The sequence below is a fragment of the Hipposideros armiger genome, unplaced genomic scaffold, assembly GCF_001890085.2.
Source record: "Hipposideros armiger isolate ML-2016 unplaced genomic scaffold, ASM189008v1 scaffold_542, whole genome shotgun sequence".
In the NCBI taxonomy this organism is placed as follows: domain Eukaryota; kingdom Metazoa; phylum Chordata; class Mammalia; order Chiroptera; family Hipposideridae; genus Hipposideros; species Hipposideros armiger.
In genome coordinates, this window is record NW_017731892.1 from 381,704 (window position 1) to 398,854 (window position 17,151).

The window sequence follows — 17,151 nt, forward strand, 5'->3', positions numbered from 1 at the left end:
CCCGCCTTCACGCTCCTCCCCACCTCCCACCCCGCCCCCATCTCCACCTCTCTATATAGGTGGCTTTTGCTGATTCTAAGATATTGCATTATTTACATTAAAAGGCACAAAGCCCAAAGAAAAAAAGTGGTTTTGTCAGCTATTTGGTTGTGGAAAAGATTTGCACAGGTCAGGCTCCAATCTCCCAAGATTTCAAGAACGCCATATGTTAGGGGAGAGGAGGAATGCATGAGCAAATTCCAAGTCACCAAATCAGTGAAAAATCATATAAGATGGAGTGTTTCCAAGAGTAACTTATTTATATAAAAAGTGAACAGCATCGTATGCATTTAATTAAACTCAAATCATAAATTTAACCACCATTTTAATATTGACAGAGAGAAAGAGAGAGTTTGGGAAGTGTGAAATTCTCAAATTTCCCTTGTGGTTCCCTTTGAACCATACTGTCAGTGTTAAATTATGAAATAGAGAGAGAAGTAAGTAGCTTTTTTGATTCTTCCTAAAATAGGGGTGCCAATTATACAAATTAAAAGGTGAAAGCTCATTTGTGCTTCAGATTGTTTGATTAAGAGTGCTCCTAAAAGAAGCTCTTTGAGATTTAAAATTAAATTAGAAAGCATGATTGCTGTGATTCTTTTGATTAAAACAATCTTTGCTGTTTACATATTTTTAACAGCTTTACTGAGGTTTAATTCATATACTATACAATTAATCCATTTAAAGAGTACGATTCAGTGGTTTTTAATATATTCACAGTGCAAACATTACCATAATCAACTTTAGAACATTTCATTAGTCCAAAAAAACCCCTGTATCCATCCACATTAACTTCTCACTTCCCTCCCACCCCCACAGTTTGAGGTAATCACTAATCTAATTTAATACTATAGATTTGCCTATTCTAGACTTTCAAATAAATGAAGTTTTATTACTGGTTTCTTTCAATCTTTGTAGAGTTTTGAATCAAGTTTCTGTAATCTGCTATCCTACTAGCTATTCCTGTCACAACTCATAAATAACATAAACATTTTTTTAATAAAAACCTCACTTAGATAAAAAGATTAGGAAGTATAATTTTCTCTTTCCCATAAGAAAAAATTTAACATTTAGCTGTTTTATGCATGTCTGAAGCAAGAGATAAACATTTTCAAATACTGTGTTTCTTAAATGAATACTTTGGTTTTGATAGACACGCAGGCCACTATCTAATCTTTAATAGAGGACTAAGTTAGAAAATAAAGAAAAACATTTAAATTTCTAAGGATTTGCAGGAATGGAAGATCATCTTTCCTTTTTACCAAAGTTGGCATGATTTTTTTACTTGGTATAGTTAAATACATCCTTTAGCTCCAATTAAATATATTTCGACATGAGTTTTATTAGTTTTATCCTATGGTAATTATGTGCAACTTCAGGCAATGTTTAATTAAGAATTAAACCATGCTAATCCTTTAGAAAACTCTGTTTATCTAAAAGCAAAAATCTAAAACACATTTTTTCCCCAAGAACTTTGATGTTCTAAAATTTCATGTGTTTTGGTGAGCTAAAGGACTTGAGGGTGTGGGTGCGTGTGTGCGCGCGCATGCAAGCGTGTGTGTTGGTGAACTTACAGAGCAATATTCTGTGACTGTTAAAGGATTGAGAAGCAATAATTAAGCTAGTATCACATTAAAACATGTATCTTGAAGATGCTGTCTATTCATGGGTAGGACATTGCAATATAGACAGGATACCAATTCTTCCCAACTTGGTCTACAGATTCAATGCCATTCAAGTCAAAAGCAACCCCAGAAAGGTATCGTGTGGGTATTGGCAGCATGACTCTAAAGTGTATGTGGAGGCAGAGGACCCAGAATAGCCAGCTCGATAGTGAAGGGTGAGAGCAAAGCTGGGAGACTGACACCTCCAGATGCTAAGACTTGCTACACGGTGACTGCGATCCAGCCAGGGTGGTGTGGTGACAGAAGACACAGCTAAATGGATGGAACAGGACAGAGGGCCCGGAAACAGACACACATAAATATAGTCCACTGACCACTGACAAAGGAGCAAAAGCAACGCAATGGAGCAAAGATGGTCTCTTCAGCAAATGCTGGGACAACTGGACATCCTCATGCAAAAGATGGATTTAGACACAGACCTTACACCCTTCACAAAAATTAACTCAGAATGGATCCCGTACCTCAATGTAAAACACACAACTATAAAACTTCCAGAAGATAACATAGGAGAAAGGCTAGATAACCTTGGGTATGCTATTCCATCTTGTTTCCCTTTAAATATGACCTTTAAAAAAAGTTCATTTTTATTTAGAATATGTTTTATGTATATTTTGTGAATGTTTTGATAAGCCATAGTAGCTTAAAATAATAGTGTTTTATTTGTAGGCGAGGTTTTTTTTTTTTTTTCTGAACTAGAAGAACAAAGGCCATTAGCCTCTTTTGTGTGACATGTTATTTTTACATGGTCCCTAAGCTGTTAATCATTCTTCCTTTTGCTAATTTACCAAGAGACATATAATTTAAGTCTCTCACTTTCACATAATAGTCACATTGGAAAGTTATTTCGAATAAAAAATATAGTGTATCTTCCTCTTTCTATGGGAAGTGAAGTAACTGAGGTCTAAAAGTCTGGTTGTTCACTTGCATAGAATGGCTTTCGCAATTCTAAAGGAGCAATTCTAAAACCCAGCTTTCCTGATCTTTTTCTAATATCCTTTTGACCACTGTGCTGTTAGTTATGCTTTTAGAAAATGTTAGACATTCTATTTGGAGCCTGTGACTAAGAAATCAAATATTTTCTGTTGTTAATTTAGTATCTGAAGTTGTTAGACATGGTTAAGGCAAAAGTTAAGGGGGGAAAAATGCAATATTTCCAGATTTAAAATGGAATAAAGGAAAGTGATTGAATTACCTATTTTCAATCATTGTACAAAATAACTTTTTCTTATTGATCCAACAAGTTTTTAGAAACATCTGTCTCTAAATATGTGTTATACAGATTGATAAACTCCTACATAAAGAGCTACACTCCATTGTTTTCCCTTATTGAATGTATTACTTTATTTAAAATAGATGCTTAGTTAACTTCTTGATGAAATACAAATTAAATTTCTCAGATGAACGTTCCCTATAAGTCATGATTAGTCCTCTGTTGTCCATCCTGATATCCTTGTGGGTCAATCTGCTAAGAATAATAAATTATTTTTGGAGGACTCTCATTGGCTTTCCCTTGGTCTTGGAGTAACTCTATGGACAGAAATCAGCTATCAGCTAAAATGTGTAGCCTTGAATTATTGAAGCAAGTACTGAGCCTGCACTTTAATGCAACTGGGAGAGTTGGTAGTATTACAAAATGGTGAGACTCAAAATGCTCTTTTGAGTAATTTTCAATAGACACAATAGGGATGTGTTATTTTTCATATGTTTTATTTCCAATTGTATGGCTTGATATAACTCTTGATGAACAACCATTCACATTCACCTACACCCTCACAACCACATATAAAAGAAAAAAGTAAACCTCACATTGCATGTACATACATTATATCCTTACTTTATCAATGCATAAAATAATGAGTTGGATCACTAGCATTCTCCAGTGTTAATCAAATTAGGTTTTTTAGTATTGTTTTGAATTTGTGAATTTAAACTTATTCGATGTGCTTTAATCTATTATAGTTATTATCTTTACTGATATGCAAAAGGTATTATAGTTAGAGGGCAGAATATTCTTTATATTGGCTACTGGGAACATTTGACACAACTCGAGCAATCTTTTAAGGTTTGCTTACTCTATGGTATGACAAGCTATGCTAGGATTATCCTTTTTTAAAGACCTGGAATAAACTATTTCTTCAGAGTCCAGGGTTCTTATGGTGGGAAATCCCTCAAGACCCCAATCTTTGCATAGGTATGTACATTGATGTGGGGATTGTCATTATTTCTAGGCAATGTCAGTGGAAAGAATTGGAAAATTTATAAATATGTTGAATCATCTTTGAAACTCTCCTCCATTTGTCTTAGTTTCTGGTATTTTCTTAATGTTTATCTTCATTACTTTTGGATTTTTAGAATCTCTTTTATCTCTTAGGGCATTATCTTTTGCATTTATTTGCTCTTGTGTTCCTTCTAGTTCATTCTGAAATGAAGGAAAAAACATTAATATCTTTCTTTCCTAGGTCCTATAACATTTCTAGGTTTTTCTAATTCTTTGTTGTGTTGCTCTTTCTTTCATATTATTTATAATTTTATTACTTTTGTTTAGGTCACATTGAAAAATTAGATTTTTCTCTTTCTCTAGTGGACATGTATTTCCAGAATGTTTTCATTATCTGTAGGTACTTTCATTGTCTGAAAGAACATTATTCTGCACCTTATTATCTCCTTGTAACATTACATGTGGTTAACTATGATCCTTTTCTATCATTCATTCTTACATAGATTTAGTTTTCTTGTACTTACAATACACAGTGGGTGGATCAAGAAACATTTTCTAGCTTCACTGTTCTAATGCTTAGAGCTCACTACCTAATATTTATGTGAAGTGCTCTAAATTGTGTCCCTGTCTTTTTCAAAAACTCCTGGCTCTCTTCCCAAAAGGCTTTTTTCTGCTTTTATTGCCAATCTTCCTTTCAGTACAGATTCTATTCTTAGCATTTCCTTTTCAGTGTAGGGTGTGTTTTCAAAGGAAGTTTTGCCTGTTATTTTTTAAGAGTATGTAAGATACAGACTGTTGCGGTTCTTCAGACTTTACTATGGGCCTGTTGCATTCACTTACCAATCAGAATGTGAAAAACTCCACTAGTTTCACACAGACCTGATACACTCTCAGGGAATGTCTATTGTCAATTTGGGGTTCTCCTGTTCTCAGAGCATATTGCTTCCCTTCAATTTTCCCAAACAGGTGCTGATATCTGCAGTTGTTGAAGCTGTGAGTGGATTATCTTCACCTACTTGTATCTTAGGGTTCACAGGGAAAGCTTGTTGCCTGATTTCACTGTAGGTATCTATAGGTTTTCGGTATTGTTATTCTCATTGCTCTGCCTGTTTTTATGGAGAGATCTGCAGACATTGAAATAGTTACCAACATGACATCAATGCCACCTTCCCATAATTTCTAGGAATACTTATATGGTTTTGAACTCCAGATACCTAACTTCCATATCTGGTCTTCAAAAGCTGATCTGCCTAAGGAAGTACTTTGCAAGCAAGTTCTCTTTTCTTCACATCACCCACCATCCACTTCTCAAATGAAAAGCACGCTTATCTCCCATCCTCAGGATTATTTTAGAACATTTTGCCAGAGTGGGAAAAATTCTGCAGTACCAAATAGACAGATATTTTGAAATATTGGTATTGAGAAACAAACTAAGTAATGGGTCACAAAACTTTTTGCATTTCAGGTGGTTTCTACTTCCTTTTTTTTTTTTTTCATAAAAAAACACTGGCTTGAGACCTAATGAATAGTCAGTTTATGGATAATAAAAATTAATTTTGATATAAGATGAAAATGTGGTTTTGCCATATGTTTAGAAAGATTTTAAAAACCACACAAATGATGACTCTGTTATAACAAAACATCTTCCCATTTTTATCAACGTGTGATCAACTTTCTCAGGGCCTACATTTAAAGAGGAATAAATAAAACTAAAGATATTTCTTATTTCATTCTATCAATAAGTAATTTCATCCATGGATACACAACCTAATGGAAAAAAATGTATTTATTCATCTCATTAAGAGATGCATTTACAGGAAATGATTAGTCCATATTTAATAATCACTTATCACAATATGTGCTATTTTGTCTCATTTTAAGCAACCATGTACCTGTAATAACTGTTAAAATAATTCAATGCAAAAGAAACTTTTTAACATTTGAAGCCTTACAGTCATAATATATGTACATATTTTATATACATGTTTATTGCATATTATAAACACCTAAACATTTTTTCAGTTATATTGTTTTAATTGCCTTAACTGTACACTATTTCCTCTATTGTTTTTATTTTCTTTTTTTGCGCTTACCTGCTTGGGGTGTATAGGAACAGTGAGAAGGCCACAGTGGCTGGAGTAGAAGGGGGAGGAACAGGAGATGAGGACTGAGCAGTTACAGGACCAAGCAGATAACACCTTTGACTTATATTCTGAAGGGACTAGGAAGCCACTAGCAATATTTGGGCAGCAGCGTTAGATAATCTGAACTACTTTTTAAAAGCTTTATTTGGTTGCTGTTCTGAGAATAGCCAATGGGAAAAAAATAGAAGGCGGCAGATATTAAAATAACTGATGTGGAAGACCATCAGGTGATTTTTGATCAGGGTAGTAGAGGTGTATGCAGAGCGAAGTGGTTGGATTTATCACATATTTTGAAGACTAGGTTGAATTAATTTGTTTGTAGTGTAGATGTGGCATATTAGAGAAAGAAAGGAGTAAGAATAAATCCAACATTTTTGGCCCAAGCTGAAAGAAGGATAGAGTGGATATTCATTGAGATGGCAAAGACAGGAAGAGGAAACAGGTTGGAGGGTTCTTACCATGTCTTTCCAATGTGTTAAGTTTGGGACGCCTATAGAGGTGATAAGTAGGCAGCTGGGACGTGGCTCCGAAGTTCAGGGGAGAACCACAGGATGGAACTAGACATTTGGAGATTGTCAGCACTTTCTAGCCACAGTACCGTGTGTACAAAGGAGTGAATGCACTGAGAGAACAGGGACAAGGACTGAGCTTCAGGACATTCCAACATTCAGTGCTGCCTTCCAATGTTTCTGTAAATTTTTTTAAAGGAAGGATGACTAGACACATTTTCAAATTTCTTTAGAGGATTATCTTTTCTTATTCATTAACATTTTGAAACTACTCGGTCCTTAATTTATGAATGCAATATATATTCATTTTCTTGAATAGTTTAATATTAGACTTTATAAAATAACATTGTCTTTCATACCTTAAATTGTACCATTTTTCTGTTTTTTGTTTGTGTATTATCAGACATTCTATTTCTTAAATCTTAGCCATTTTTTTTTTCATATCCTTGGTTCTTCATATGCCCAGAGATCCTTGGTTTCTCACTGATTTCTCACTCACAGTGACGAGCGAGAATGGAATTATTTTAGCTAATTGGTGCGCATTCCCTCTACTGTTGTGTATGAAAATTTGTTTTCCTCTCTCCTCTCTTATTTGAGTGATAGGGTTGATCGGAAGTTCTACTGGCAATGGAAGGATTTGTCAATTGATCTAATTCCCTGAGAATTAATGAGCAGTATTGCAGAAGTTAAGCTAGGAACATTCAATTACAGAATGGGTTGGATTTCACTCTGGCGAACCCAAAGCAAAACCTGTTGCTTTCCTATTACCCTTGCAACATGTTATTTTCTTTAGCAAAGTGACCATTTTATTTTGGTCAGAGATTAATGCTGTCTGTTTACCTTACATGAAAGTGGGTGAAACACGCATAACCAGACTACCCATGCACTCCATGGCCTTATGTTCTGCTCTACCCTTGCCTTCCATGGGGTGTGCCCCATATCACTGACTCTGAACATGGAGCCCCTCTGTGCTTGGCAAACCCGCCCCTACCTCCACTGTAGTCTGTTTCGGTAGGTTGGAACTATGGTATCATCTGTTATGTTCCTTCTGTTATCTATCCCCATAGGCTTTATAACTTTCAGAAAATTATTCCAATGGTTTTTAGCTCTATAATTGTAGCTGCAATACTATTTTAGGTAATGAGTTTGGCAAGAATGTTCTTAAAATTTGTTACTCCCACTTCTTCATTTTGCAAATTTGGGGAGATTGCTTAAGTCTAGTAAAAATATAGTGTACTTTTTTTTAAGGTAGAGGTAATAATAATAATAATACATAGCAAATAGGATTACTGTTAGCATTAACTAAGGAAATACATATCAAGGCCTATTTCTGGAGACAAGTACATGCTTAATATTTCTATCAGCAATAATAAGATTATGAGTAATATTATTTGTAAATTTTAAATAGGTGGTGGAGTATTATCTGTTATAATCTAATTTTGTAGGATTATATACAAATTATATAATATATATTCTGGAAACTTTTACCTACATATTTTTTTGGGAAATGTACATTAAAACAAAGGAATAAAATACCCAGGAATAAACTTAATAAAGGATGTGAAGGACCTCTATACTGAAAACTATAATACATTATTGAAAGAAATCGACGAAGACAAAAAGAAATGGAAAGATATTCCATGTTCATGGATTGGAAGATTCAACATAGTTAAGATGGCCATATTATCCAAAGAAATACACAGATTTAATACAATCCCCATCAAAATCCCAATGGTATATTTTATAGAAATATTTAGAACAAAAAAACAAGTTTGTATGGAACCACAAAAGCCAAAGCAATAGCCAAAGAAATCCTGAGAGAAAAGAACAAGACTGGTGGTATCACACTCCCTGACTTTAAATTATACTACGGAGCAACAATAATCAAAACAGCATGGGATTGGCAGAAAAACAGACATACAGACCAATGGAACATAATTGAGAACCCAGAAATAAACCCACATGTATTTGGGCAAATGATTTTTGACAAAGGGGCCAAATATGTACAATGGAGAAAAGAAAGCCTCTTTAATAAATGGTGCTGGGAAAATAGGAAAGCCACGTGCAAAAGAATGAAGCTAGACTGCTATCTGCCACTATATACCAAAATTAACCCAAAATGGATCGAAGACATAAATAGGACATGCCACAATAAATTACATAGAAGAAAGCTTGACCTCAAAGGCAAGGGAAGTAAACACCAAAATAAATGAATGGACTCTATCAAACTAAAAAACTTCTACACTGCAAAAGAAATCATCAACAAAACAAAGAGGCAGCCAACCAAATGGGAGAAGATATTTACAAACAACACCTCTGATAAGGGGCTAATATCCAAAATATATAAAGAACTCACACAATCCAACAACAACAACATAAAAGCCAAATAATGCAATTAAAAAATGGGCAGAGGACCTGAACAGACACATCTCCCAAGAAGACAAACAAATGACCAACAAATTATGTGAAAAAATGCTCAACTTCACTAGCTATTAGGGAAGTCAAAATCAAAACCACAATGAGATACCACCTCATGCCTGTTCGAATGACTTTTAACAAAAAGACAAGTAAGTGTTGGAGAGGCTGTGGGGAAAAAGGAACCCTCATACACTATCAGTGGGAATGTAAATTACTACATCCACTATGGAAAACAGTATGGAGTTTCTTCAAAAAATTAAGAATAGAATTACCATATGACCCAGCAATCTCTCTTCTGGGTGTCTACACAGAAAATCTGAAAATATCTATCTATAAAGATATATGTACCCCTAGGTTCATGTCAGCATTATTCACAGTGGCCAAGTCATGGAAACAACCAAAGTGCCCTTTGATAGATGATTGGATAAAGAAGATGTGGTACATATATACGATGGAATGGTACTCGGCCATAAAAAGATGAAATACTGCCATTTGTGACAACATGGATGGATCTTGAGATTATCATGCTAAGTGAAAAAAATCGGACAGAAAAAGTCGAGAGCTGTATAATTTCACTCATATGTGGGATATAAAATTGAAAGCAACAAAGGAACTAGGGAAATAAGCGAACGAAAACTCAGACACTATAGTTTAGGGTTACTGGAGGGCAAGGGGAGGATGGTAGAAGGTAGAAAAATGTGTCAAATATATGTTGATGGAAGGAGAACTGACTCTGGGTGGTGAACACACAATGCGATACACAGAGGATGTATTATCGAATTGTACACTTGAAACTTACGTGATTTTATTAACCAATGTACCCCAATGAATTTAATAAAAAATAGCATACTTGTATGTATCTACCTATTTATATATTGATCCAATTTCATGGTTCTTCTGAAAACTTTTAATTATAACAGCTATGGGGGGAAATCACTGTTTGCCTTATGGGATTTTTTCTCATTTTCCTATGTTTCTTTTTATAGATTTTATTTTTTAGATCAGTTTTAGATTTGTAGAAAAATTGAATGAAAGGTACATAGATTTCCCATCTGCCCCCTGCTCTCACTCATACATAACCTCCCCTTTATCACCGTCCTCCGGAGTGGTACATTTGCTACAACTAATGAACCTGAATTGACACGTCATCACCCAAAGTCCATAGTTTACCTTAAGGTTCACTCTTGGTTGTACATTCGGTGGGATTATGTTGTGTAGTCACCATTAGAGTAGCATTCAAAATAGTTTCACTGCCCTAAAAAATCCCCTGTGCTGCACCTATTCATCCTTTCTTTTCCCCATCCCCTGAAAAACGCTGACCTTTTTATTGGTTCCATAGTTTCACCTTTTCCAGAATATCATATTGCTAAACTCATACAGTATGTCGCCTTTTCAGATTGGCTTCTTTCCCTTCGTAATATGTATTTAAGTTTCCTCCATGCCTTTTCATTGCTTGAGAGCTCAATTCCTTTTTTTTTTTTTAAAGATTTTATTGGGGAATTGCGGGGAGGGGAACAGCGCTGGGGAATTGGGGGAAGGGGAACAGACAAGTTGCTGTCGTCTTGTTCTTCAATCTAGTTGTGGAGGACGTTGCTTCACTGGCCCAAGTTGGCACCATCATTGCGCTCTTCCCGGGCGAGGCAGATCAGTCGCCGGCTTCTGGACAGCCGCTCACTGCGTCTGCTGGCCGCTCACGCTGGCTGCTGGCTACACACGGTAGCCCATGGTAACCCACTGCCACAGGGACTGCAGCCTACGCTGCCGCCGGCGACTCACGGCAGCCCAGCTCCAGGTTGAGCTGTTGTTCAGCATCTTAGCTGTAGAGGGCAGTGTCACTGGCCCTCCTATGTGGGATCCGAACCGGGGCCCTCTGGCGTCCCAAGCCAGTTCTTAACCATCGCGCCACTCGGCCGGCCCTCAATTCCTTTTAATGGTAAATAATATTCCATTGCCTGGATGGACCATGGTTTACTTATCCTGTTTTTTGGAAGTAGTTTTCTATGGCAACTTGTTGGCATCTTTTATAAATGTTCTACATATATTTTACCAGCTCCAGCATTATATATATTTATATTGCCCTAGTTTGTCTCTGTTATGATCTATAGAGTCTTTATACTTCATAGAAAATAGGCATAAGTAGGATTACGAAGAGCACTGTGGTACTAAGATTCACAACTGAAATATCAGGATTAATTGGATTAATATAGAATCCAGTTTTCACTCATCAGGGGTCTTGAAGTAACTGACTTTTGCCCAATTTTCAATTGACGAATTTGGATTTATGGAGATTTACTGATTTGTTTTCTAACAATTTAGGATTTTTCCACCATAGGTATAAAAATAAATGGTTCAAAAACAATAATTATAAGAGCAACCACAAAACCTGCCAAAATCCACCTTAAAAAACAAAAACAAACAAAATAATAGCAAAATGAAAGACTAATGTGTATTCTCCTGGAACCAGCCTTTATTGTATCATGGGATTATGATTTTAATTTCTTTTTTTCAGTTTTGCGTTCTTCATGATCTACATAAAAATGCAGTGGAAGACATGTCAGGAGATATAAAGGAAGGAATGAAATCCCAAAACAGCAAGGATAGAGTGATCTCTGAATTAAGAGCAGAGGTAAGATGCTGGAGAAAGACTATAATACTGAAACATTCTGAGGATTATTAAAGGATACACTATTCTAAGAGCTATAACTGAGGCGTCTTTGGTTACTTGATGAGGAAGAATGCTATTGAAAATCAAATAATGTGATTAGTTTATATGTGAATTGAAACGCTGTAGGATGATATTGGCTCTTCACTAGATCTGAATTATCTGAATATTATAAAGACAAAATATTTGACTAAAAAACCAGCATTGGCTTCGAGTCTTAATGTGAGTAAACAATGTATTAAAAGTTCCATCAGCTGCTGGATCTGATGTGTTAAGAGACTGTCAGGACCTATGACATACACGATGCATGGCATAGAGTTTCTGCAGCTGGCAGCTCGCGACAGGCAGGGTAAACTGACTTTTGTTACAGCTAATTCATTTCTTAGGTATAACCAGTAAAAAAGTGGAAACATCTATTTTTCGCCCCTACCACCACCAACGAATTCATTTTCACAGATTGCAAACTCTGTGTTCTCTGTCTTGTTGATAAAGGAAGAATTATCATCTTTTGAGATAGGAGGGGAGATTCAATTCTTTGCATTTCCTAGGAAATTCTGTCAGTGCCTTAAAAGTGGGAAATCATGAATTATTTATTTTTGTAACAGGTAATCCTGCAAGATGTCTTGGATACAAATGTGTAGGAACATTTCAGGAAACAGAATGAAGCTAGTGAAAATACAGGCTGCAACGAAAGTGATTTGTATTACATGGTTTCTTCCTTATAAAAACTCTGCAAGCACTTCACTCACACCACAGTATTTTTACATCAGATGAACATGGCGCGATGGAAAATGCATAGATTTTGGAGTCAGAGCAGTTTCCTCACTTACAGATTACTTTATTCAGGTCAACTCCTTAATTCTCTTTGAGCCTCAGTTTACAGGCTGAAATAGTGGAAATAAGAATAATACTAATCACACAGGATTTTGGTAAATATTACATATTGTAAAGGGAAATTGTCTGAGGCAGCGTGCTTTGCTGTTGGGAATTAGCTAAACTGTTCAGGAGAATTGGCTGTCGCTGTGTGGCTCTGACTGCATCGCTGCCATCCCTTGCCACCTCACATAAGAAGTTTTGAGTGGAGTTGACATGCATGATGAGAAAGACTGAATGAAAGGTTGCAAACAACTCCTCCTAGCAGTTAAGTCAAAGGGAAAATGTCAATGGCTATTTTATCTTTTGTTTCCTAACAGGAATCAGACCATCAGGGTTAGGGGCCCCTTTTCCTTGGCCCTGAGATCTGGGACGCATCTATGATTAAACGTTGCAGAATATGTGGTATAAAAACTTATTTAGCAGTTAGAGACAAATACAGAGGAAGGCACTTTTGCTGGTTTATTATAACTCTCCTTGAGAGCCAAGGATATTGCCTTATATAATAATTCTCAGAATACATTGGGAACCATAGTGATATAGGATCTCTGATATGCATCTTTTTAAGTTTAATTTAATAAAAAGTTCTGAGACTCATTTAGTAGTTATGTGGTCTTGACTAAGCCATTTCATGTCCATAGAGCTCAGCTGTGTATCCTTAAATCAGGATACAGACATTTTACCACCCAAAGACCATCTCCCAAAAGACATTCAAGTACTATGATACATGATTTTTCAATTTTAAAAATTTTAACGAAGCACTGAATGTTGAAGGCAAATGTGGACAGGAATTGGCCATGTGTTTTACTATTTTCTCTTGTAAAAGAGAAACAATGAATATGAATGTGTGTGTGTGTGTGTGTGTGTGCACGTGTGCGCTCTATATGTGAGTATATGTGTGTATTTAAGTTTTAAAGTAGGATAGAAGCTACCTCCTTTCCTTGGAAGAAGACAGATAACCACTTCTTTGGCATTATTTTATTTTTTACACTGGCTATGTTTAGGTCTTAAAATCATATCATAATTTTTTTATAACTTATTACCCCTTCACCCATTTCTCTCACCCTCCACCCCAGCCTATGAGCTTTTTTTTCAGACTTCACATATAAGTTCATACAGTATTTGTCTTCTCATCTGACTTATTTCACTTAGCATAATGCCCTCAAGTCCATTATTGTTGTTGCAAATGGCAAGATTTCATTCTTGTACGGCTGAAGCCATACAAGGGTATTGAGGGTATTATGCTAAGGGAAATATTTATATAATTTCTTTATCCATTCATCCACGAATGGACACAGGTTTTTTTCATATATTGGCTATTGTAAATAATGCTGCAATGAACATAGTGGTGCATATATCTTTGAGTTAGTAGTTTTGTTTTCTTTAGATAAACACCCAGAAGTGGAATTGCTGGATCACACGTTAGTCCTATTTTTAATTTTTCAAGAACCTTTCATACTGATTTTCACAGTGGCTGCACCAATTTACATTCCCACCAATAGTGCGTGAGGGTTCCCTTTTCTCCACATGCCTCCCTGCCAATACTTATTATTTCTTGTTTTTTTGGATAGTAGCCATTCTAACAGGTGTGAGGTGATAAATATTGTGGTTTTGATTTCATTTTGCTGATGTTTAGAGATGTTGAGCATCTTTTCCATGTACACATTGGGTATCTGTATGTCTTCTTTGCAAAAGTGTCTATTCAGAAATGCTGCCCCTTTTAAATCAAATTGTTTGTTTTTTGCTGTTGAATTATACATATTCTTTGTATATTTTGAATATAAACCCCTTAACAAATATATGATTTGTGAATATTTTCTTTCATTCAGTAGGTTGCTTTTTTATTTTATTGATAGCTTTCTTAGCTGTGCAGAAACTTTTGAATTTGATGTAGTTCCACTTGTTTATTTTTGCTTTTGTTGCCTTTACTTGTGGTGTGAGATTCAAAAGAAATCACCGTCAATACCTACGTCAGGGAGCTTACTGCCTATGTTTTCTCCTAAGAGTTTCATGGTTTTAGGTTTTACATTCAAGTCTTTAATCCATTTTGTGTTAATTTTTGTGTATGGTGTAAGACAGTGGTCCAGTTTTATTCTTTTGTATGTCACTGGCCAGTTTTCCCAACACCATTTATTGAAGAGCCTGTCTTTTCTGCATTATATATTCTTAGCTCCTTTATTGTAAATCAATTGATCATATATGTGTGGGTTGATTTCTAGGTTCTGTAGTCTGTTCTATTGATCTGTGTGACAGTTTTATGCCAATACCATACTGTTTTGGTTATTATTGGTTATTATTTGGTTATTATTGCTATATTATTGAAATATAGTTTGAAATCAGGGAGTATGATACCTTTAAGATTTGTTCTTCTTTCCCAAGATCACTTTGGCTCTTTAGGGTCTTTTGTATTCCATACTAATTCCAGAATGACTAATTCTATTTCTGTGAAAAATACCACTGGGATTTGCATAGGGATTGTATTGCATATATCTGTAGATTGCCCTGGGTAGTATAGACGTTGTAACAATATTAACTCTCCCAGTTCATGAACATGGAATATTTGTGTCTTTTTCTGTTTCTTTCCTTAATGTCTTATAGTTTTCAGAGTACAGATCTTTCACCTCCTTGGTTAAAATTATTGCTAGGTATTTTATTCTTTTTGATGAAATTTTAAATAGAATTGTTTTCTTCGTTTCACTTTATGGTAGTTCATTATTAGTGAATACAAGCACAACAATTTTTGTGTGTTGATTTTGTATCTTGCAACATTACTGAATTCATTTAGTAATGAATTTTATCAGTTTTTTTTTTGGTGAAGTCTTAAAGTTTTTTTTTTATATATAATGTATATACCATACTTTAATTAAAATATAACCTATTTTTAAAAATCTGTTTATTTTTAGATATGTAATCAACATTGCATTAAGTATGCATGTGCACATAAATCTTTGGATTTAAAAACAACTTGGGGAAAATTCCTAGAAAATGTATGGCTTGGTCAAGAAAATTTTTATTTCAAAAACCTTTTATACGCCTTGCCAAATTGTACATTAGAAAAATTGTATCAATTTACATTTTTACTAGCTTGCAGTATATAAATATACTCATTTCATTATTCTATGGGCAACAGTAGATATTGTTATTTTTAATGTGTGCATAGCTGATAGGTTAAAAATGCCATTATAATTGGCATTTTATTATAAATCCCGAAACCAAATGCCACCAACAGTCAGTATGTGACACTGCTAACCTGCTCTTTCATCATCCTGTGGGTTTCTGAAGCAATGACTCCAGAAATTTGATGGATTCTCAAAGAATTTTGTTGGAACTGGAAAAAAATAGTGTTTGAGTACCAAATGCCACAATTTTTTTTTTTTACCATTGATGATCGATCACCATGTATGGTGAACCACTTTTTAAAACTTCCTAACACTCACCAGTTTGATAAGGGTGTTATTTTCTCTTGAAAGTGCATTCTATTTATTTCTTAATCTGACCAATCTCTTTCAGAGGTAATTTGATGATGATTGTTCCATTTTGAAAATTATATTTGTCAAAGAAATATAAAGTGCAGCCCTGAGAGAAAGGCCCCAGAGTATTTAAATAATTGACTCTTTTGGTTGATGTGTAAGGAGGTGAGTTCTCTGAGCGTGGGGTCACTTAATCAATGAAAGTCTCGATATATGCATATGCGTACGCCTAGTGGAGAGATTTGATCTTTTCTCCATATTTAAGATCAAGGTCCCTTGAACTGGAAATCAGAAGTTTCTTTAGAATGGCAATCAACTGGCATTTTGAATCAAGAAATCATGATTTCTTTCTATAATCTGGCTGTTGTTTGAAAGCAAACTCATAATCAGGAAATACTCTTTTTACATATTTTAGGCCAGAATTTTTGGAATAAATGTTTTCCAAGAGAAACTAATTATTTCTTCTTGTATTATTCCAAAAACTAAAGCAACATTTTAGTTTCAAGTTCTTAGGAATGTTGATTTCTTATTTTCTTATTTCTTATTTGTGATTTGGTCTTTTGTCGTCACTCTTATTCACACATTTATGTGCTATTCCTTTTGCATGTTAGAAAAGTTGAGTAGGCAAACTCTTAACTACTTGACACACTAAGTACACTTAAAACTCTGAACATTATATATACATAAAGTAAACATAGAAAGAATCTCAAAGTTGAAGAGATGAGGCATACCACCTAGGTACCTTGGCACTTCAAAACCACATAGCGATGAGGTTCCTGGGTTTTGTTTTTGCCACATATATCCCAGAATTGGAGCTGAAGAAGCCAACAACCTATAAATACAAACGGGCACAGACAAAAACAAAAACTAAACCACCCAAGTCTGCTTGCCCCAGCTGAAGGATAAGGGAATGGTCAGCTTAGCAAAACAGAAAATGTTTAGACAATAACTGCTTTAATGCAAACATCACAGGAAAAAAAAAATGTTGCCCCACTTCAAACCCCCATTCACAAACCTGAGTGGAGAGACCAGACTTCCACCCTTGCCAGGTTACAGAAGAGGTGACCAGTCCTCCCTGCCGAAGTGGTGGCAGAGAAGGCTGAGTTGTAGCAGGAGTTTCCTCTCTGTTGGGCAGT

General features: G+C 35.2%; 1 protein-coding gene across 4 annotated transcripts in view; it reads left to right on the forward strand.

The window, feature by feature from the left end:
- Positions 1–17,151, forward strand: part of CCDC102B (coiled-coil domain containing 102B) — a 139,899-nt gene that overhangs the window by 53,741 nt on the left and 69,007 nt on the right. For 3 of the 4 annotated variants that reach the window (XM_019668896.1, XM_019668897.1, XM_019668898.1), the window contains exon 5: positions 11,520–11,636. The exons of the other annotated variant lie outside the window; for it this stretch is intronic. In XM_019668896.1, coding sequence (XP_019524441.1) covers positions 11,520–11,636 — 117 coding nt within the window. The remainder of the gene's footprint in view (positions 1–11,519; positions 11,637–17,151) is intronic. 4 annotated transcript variants of the gene reach the window in all.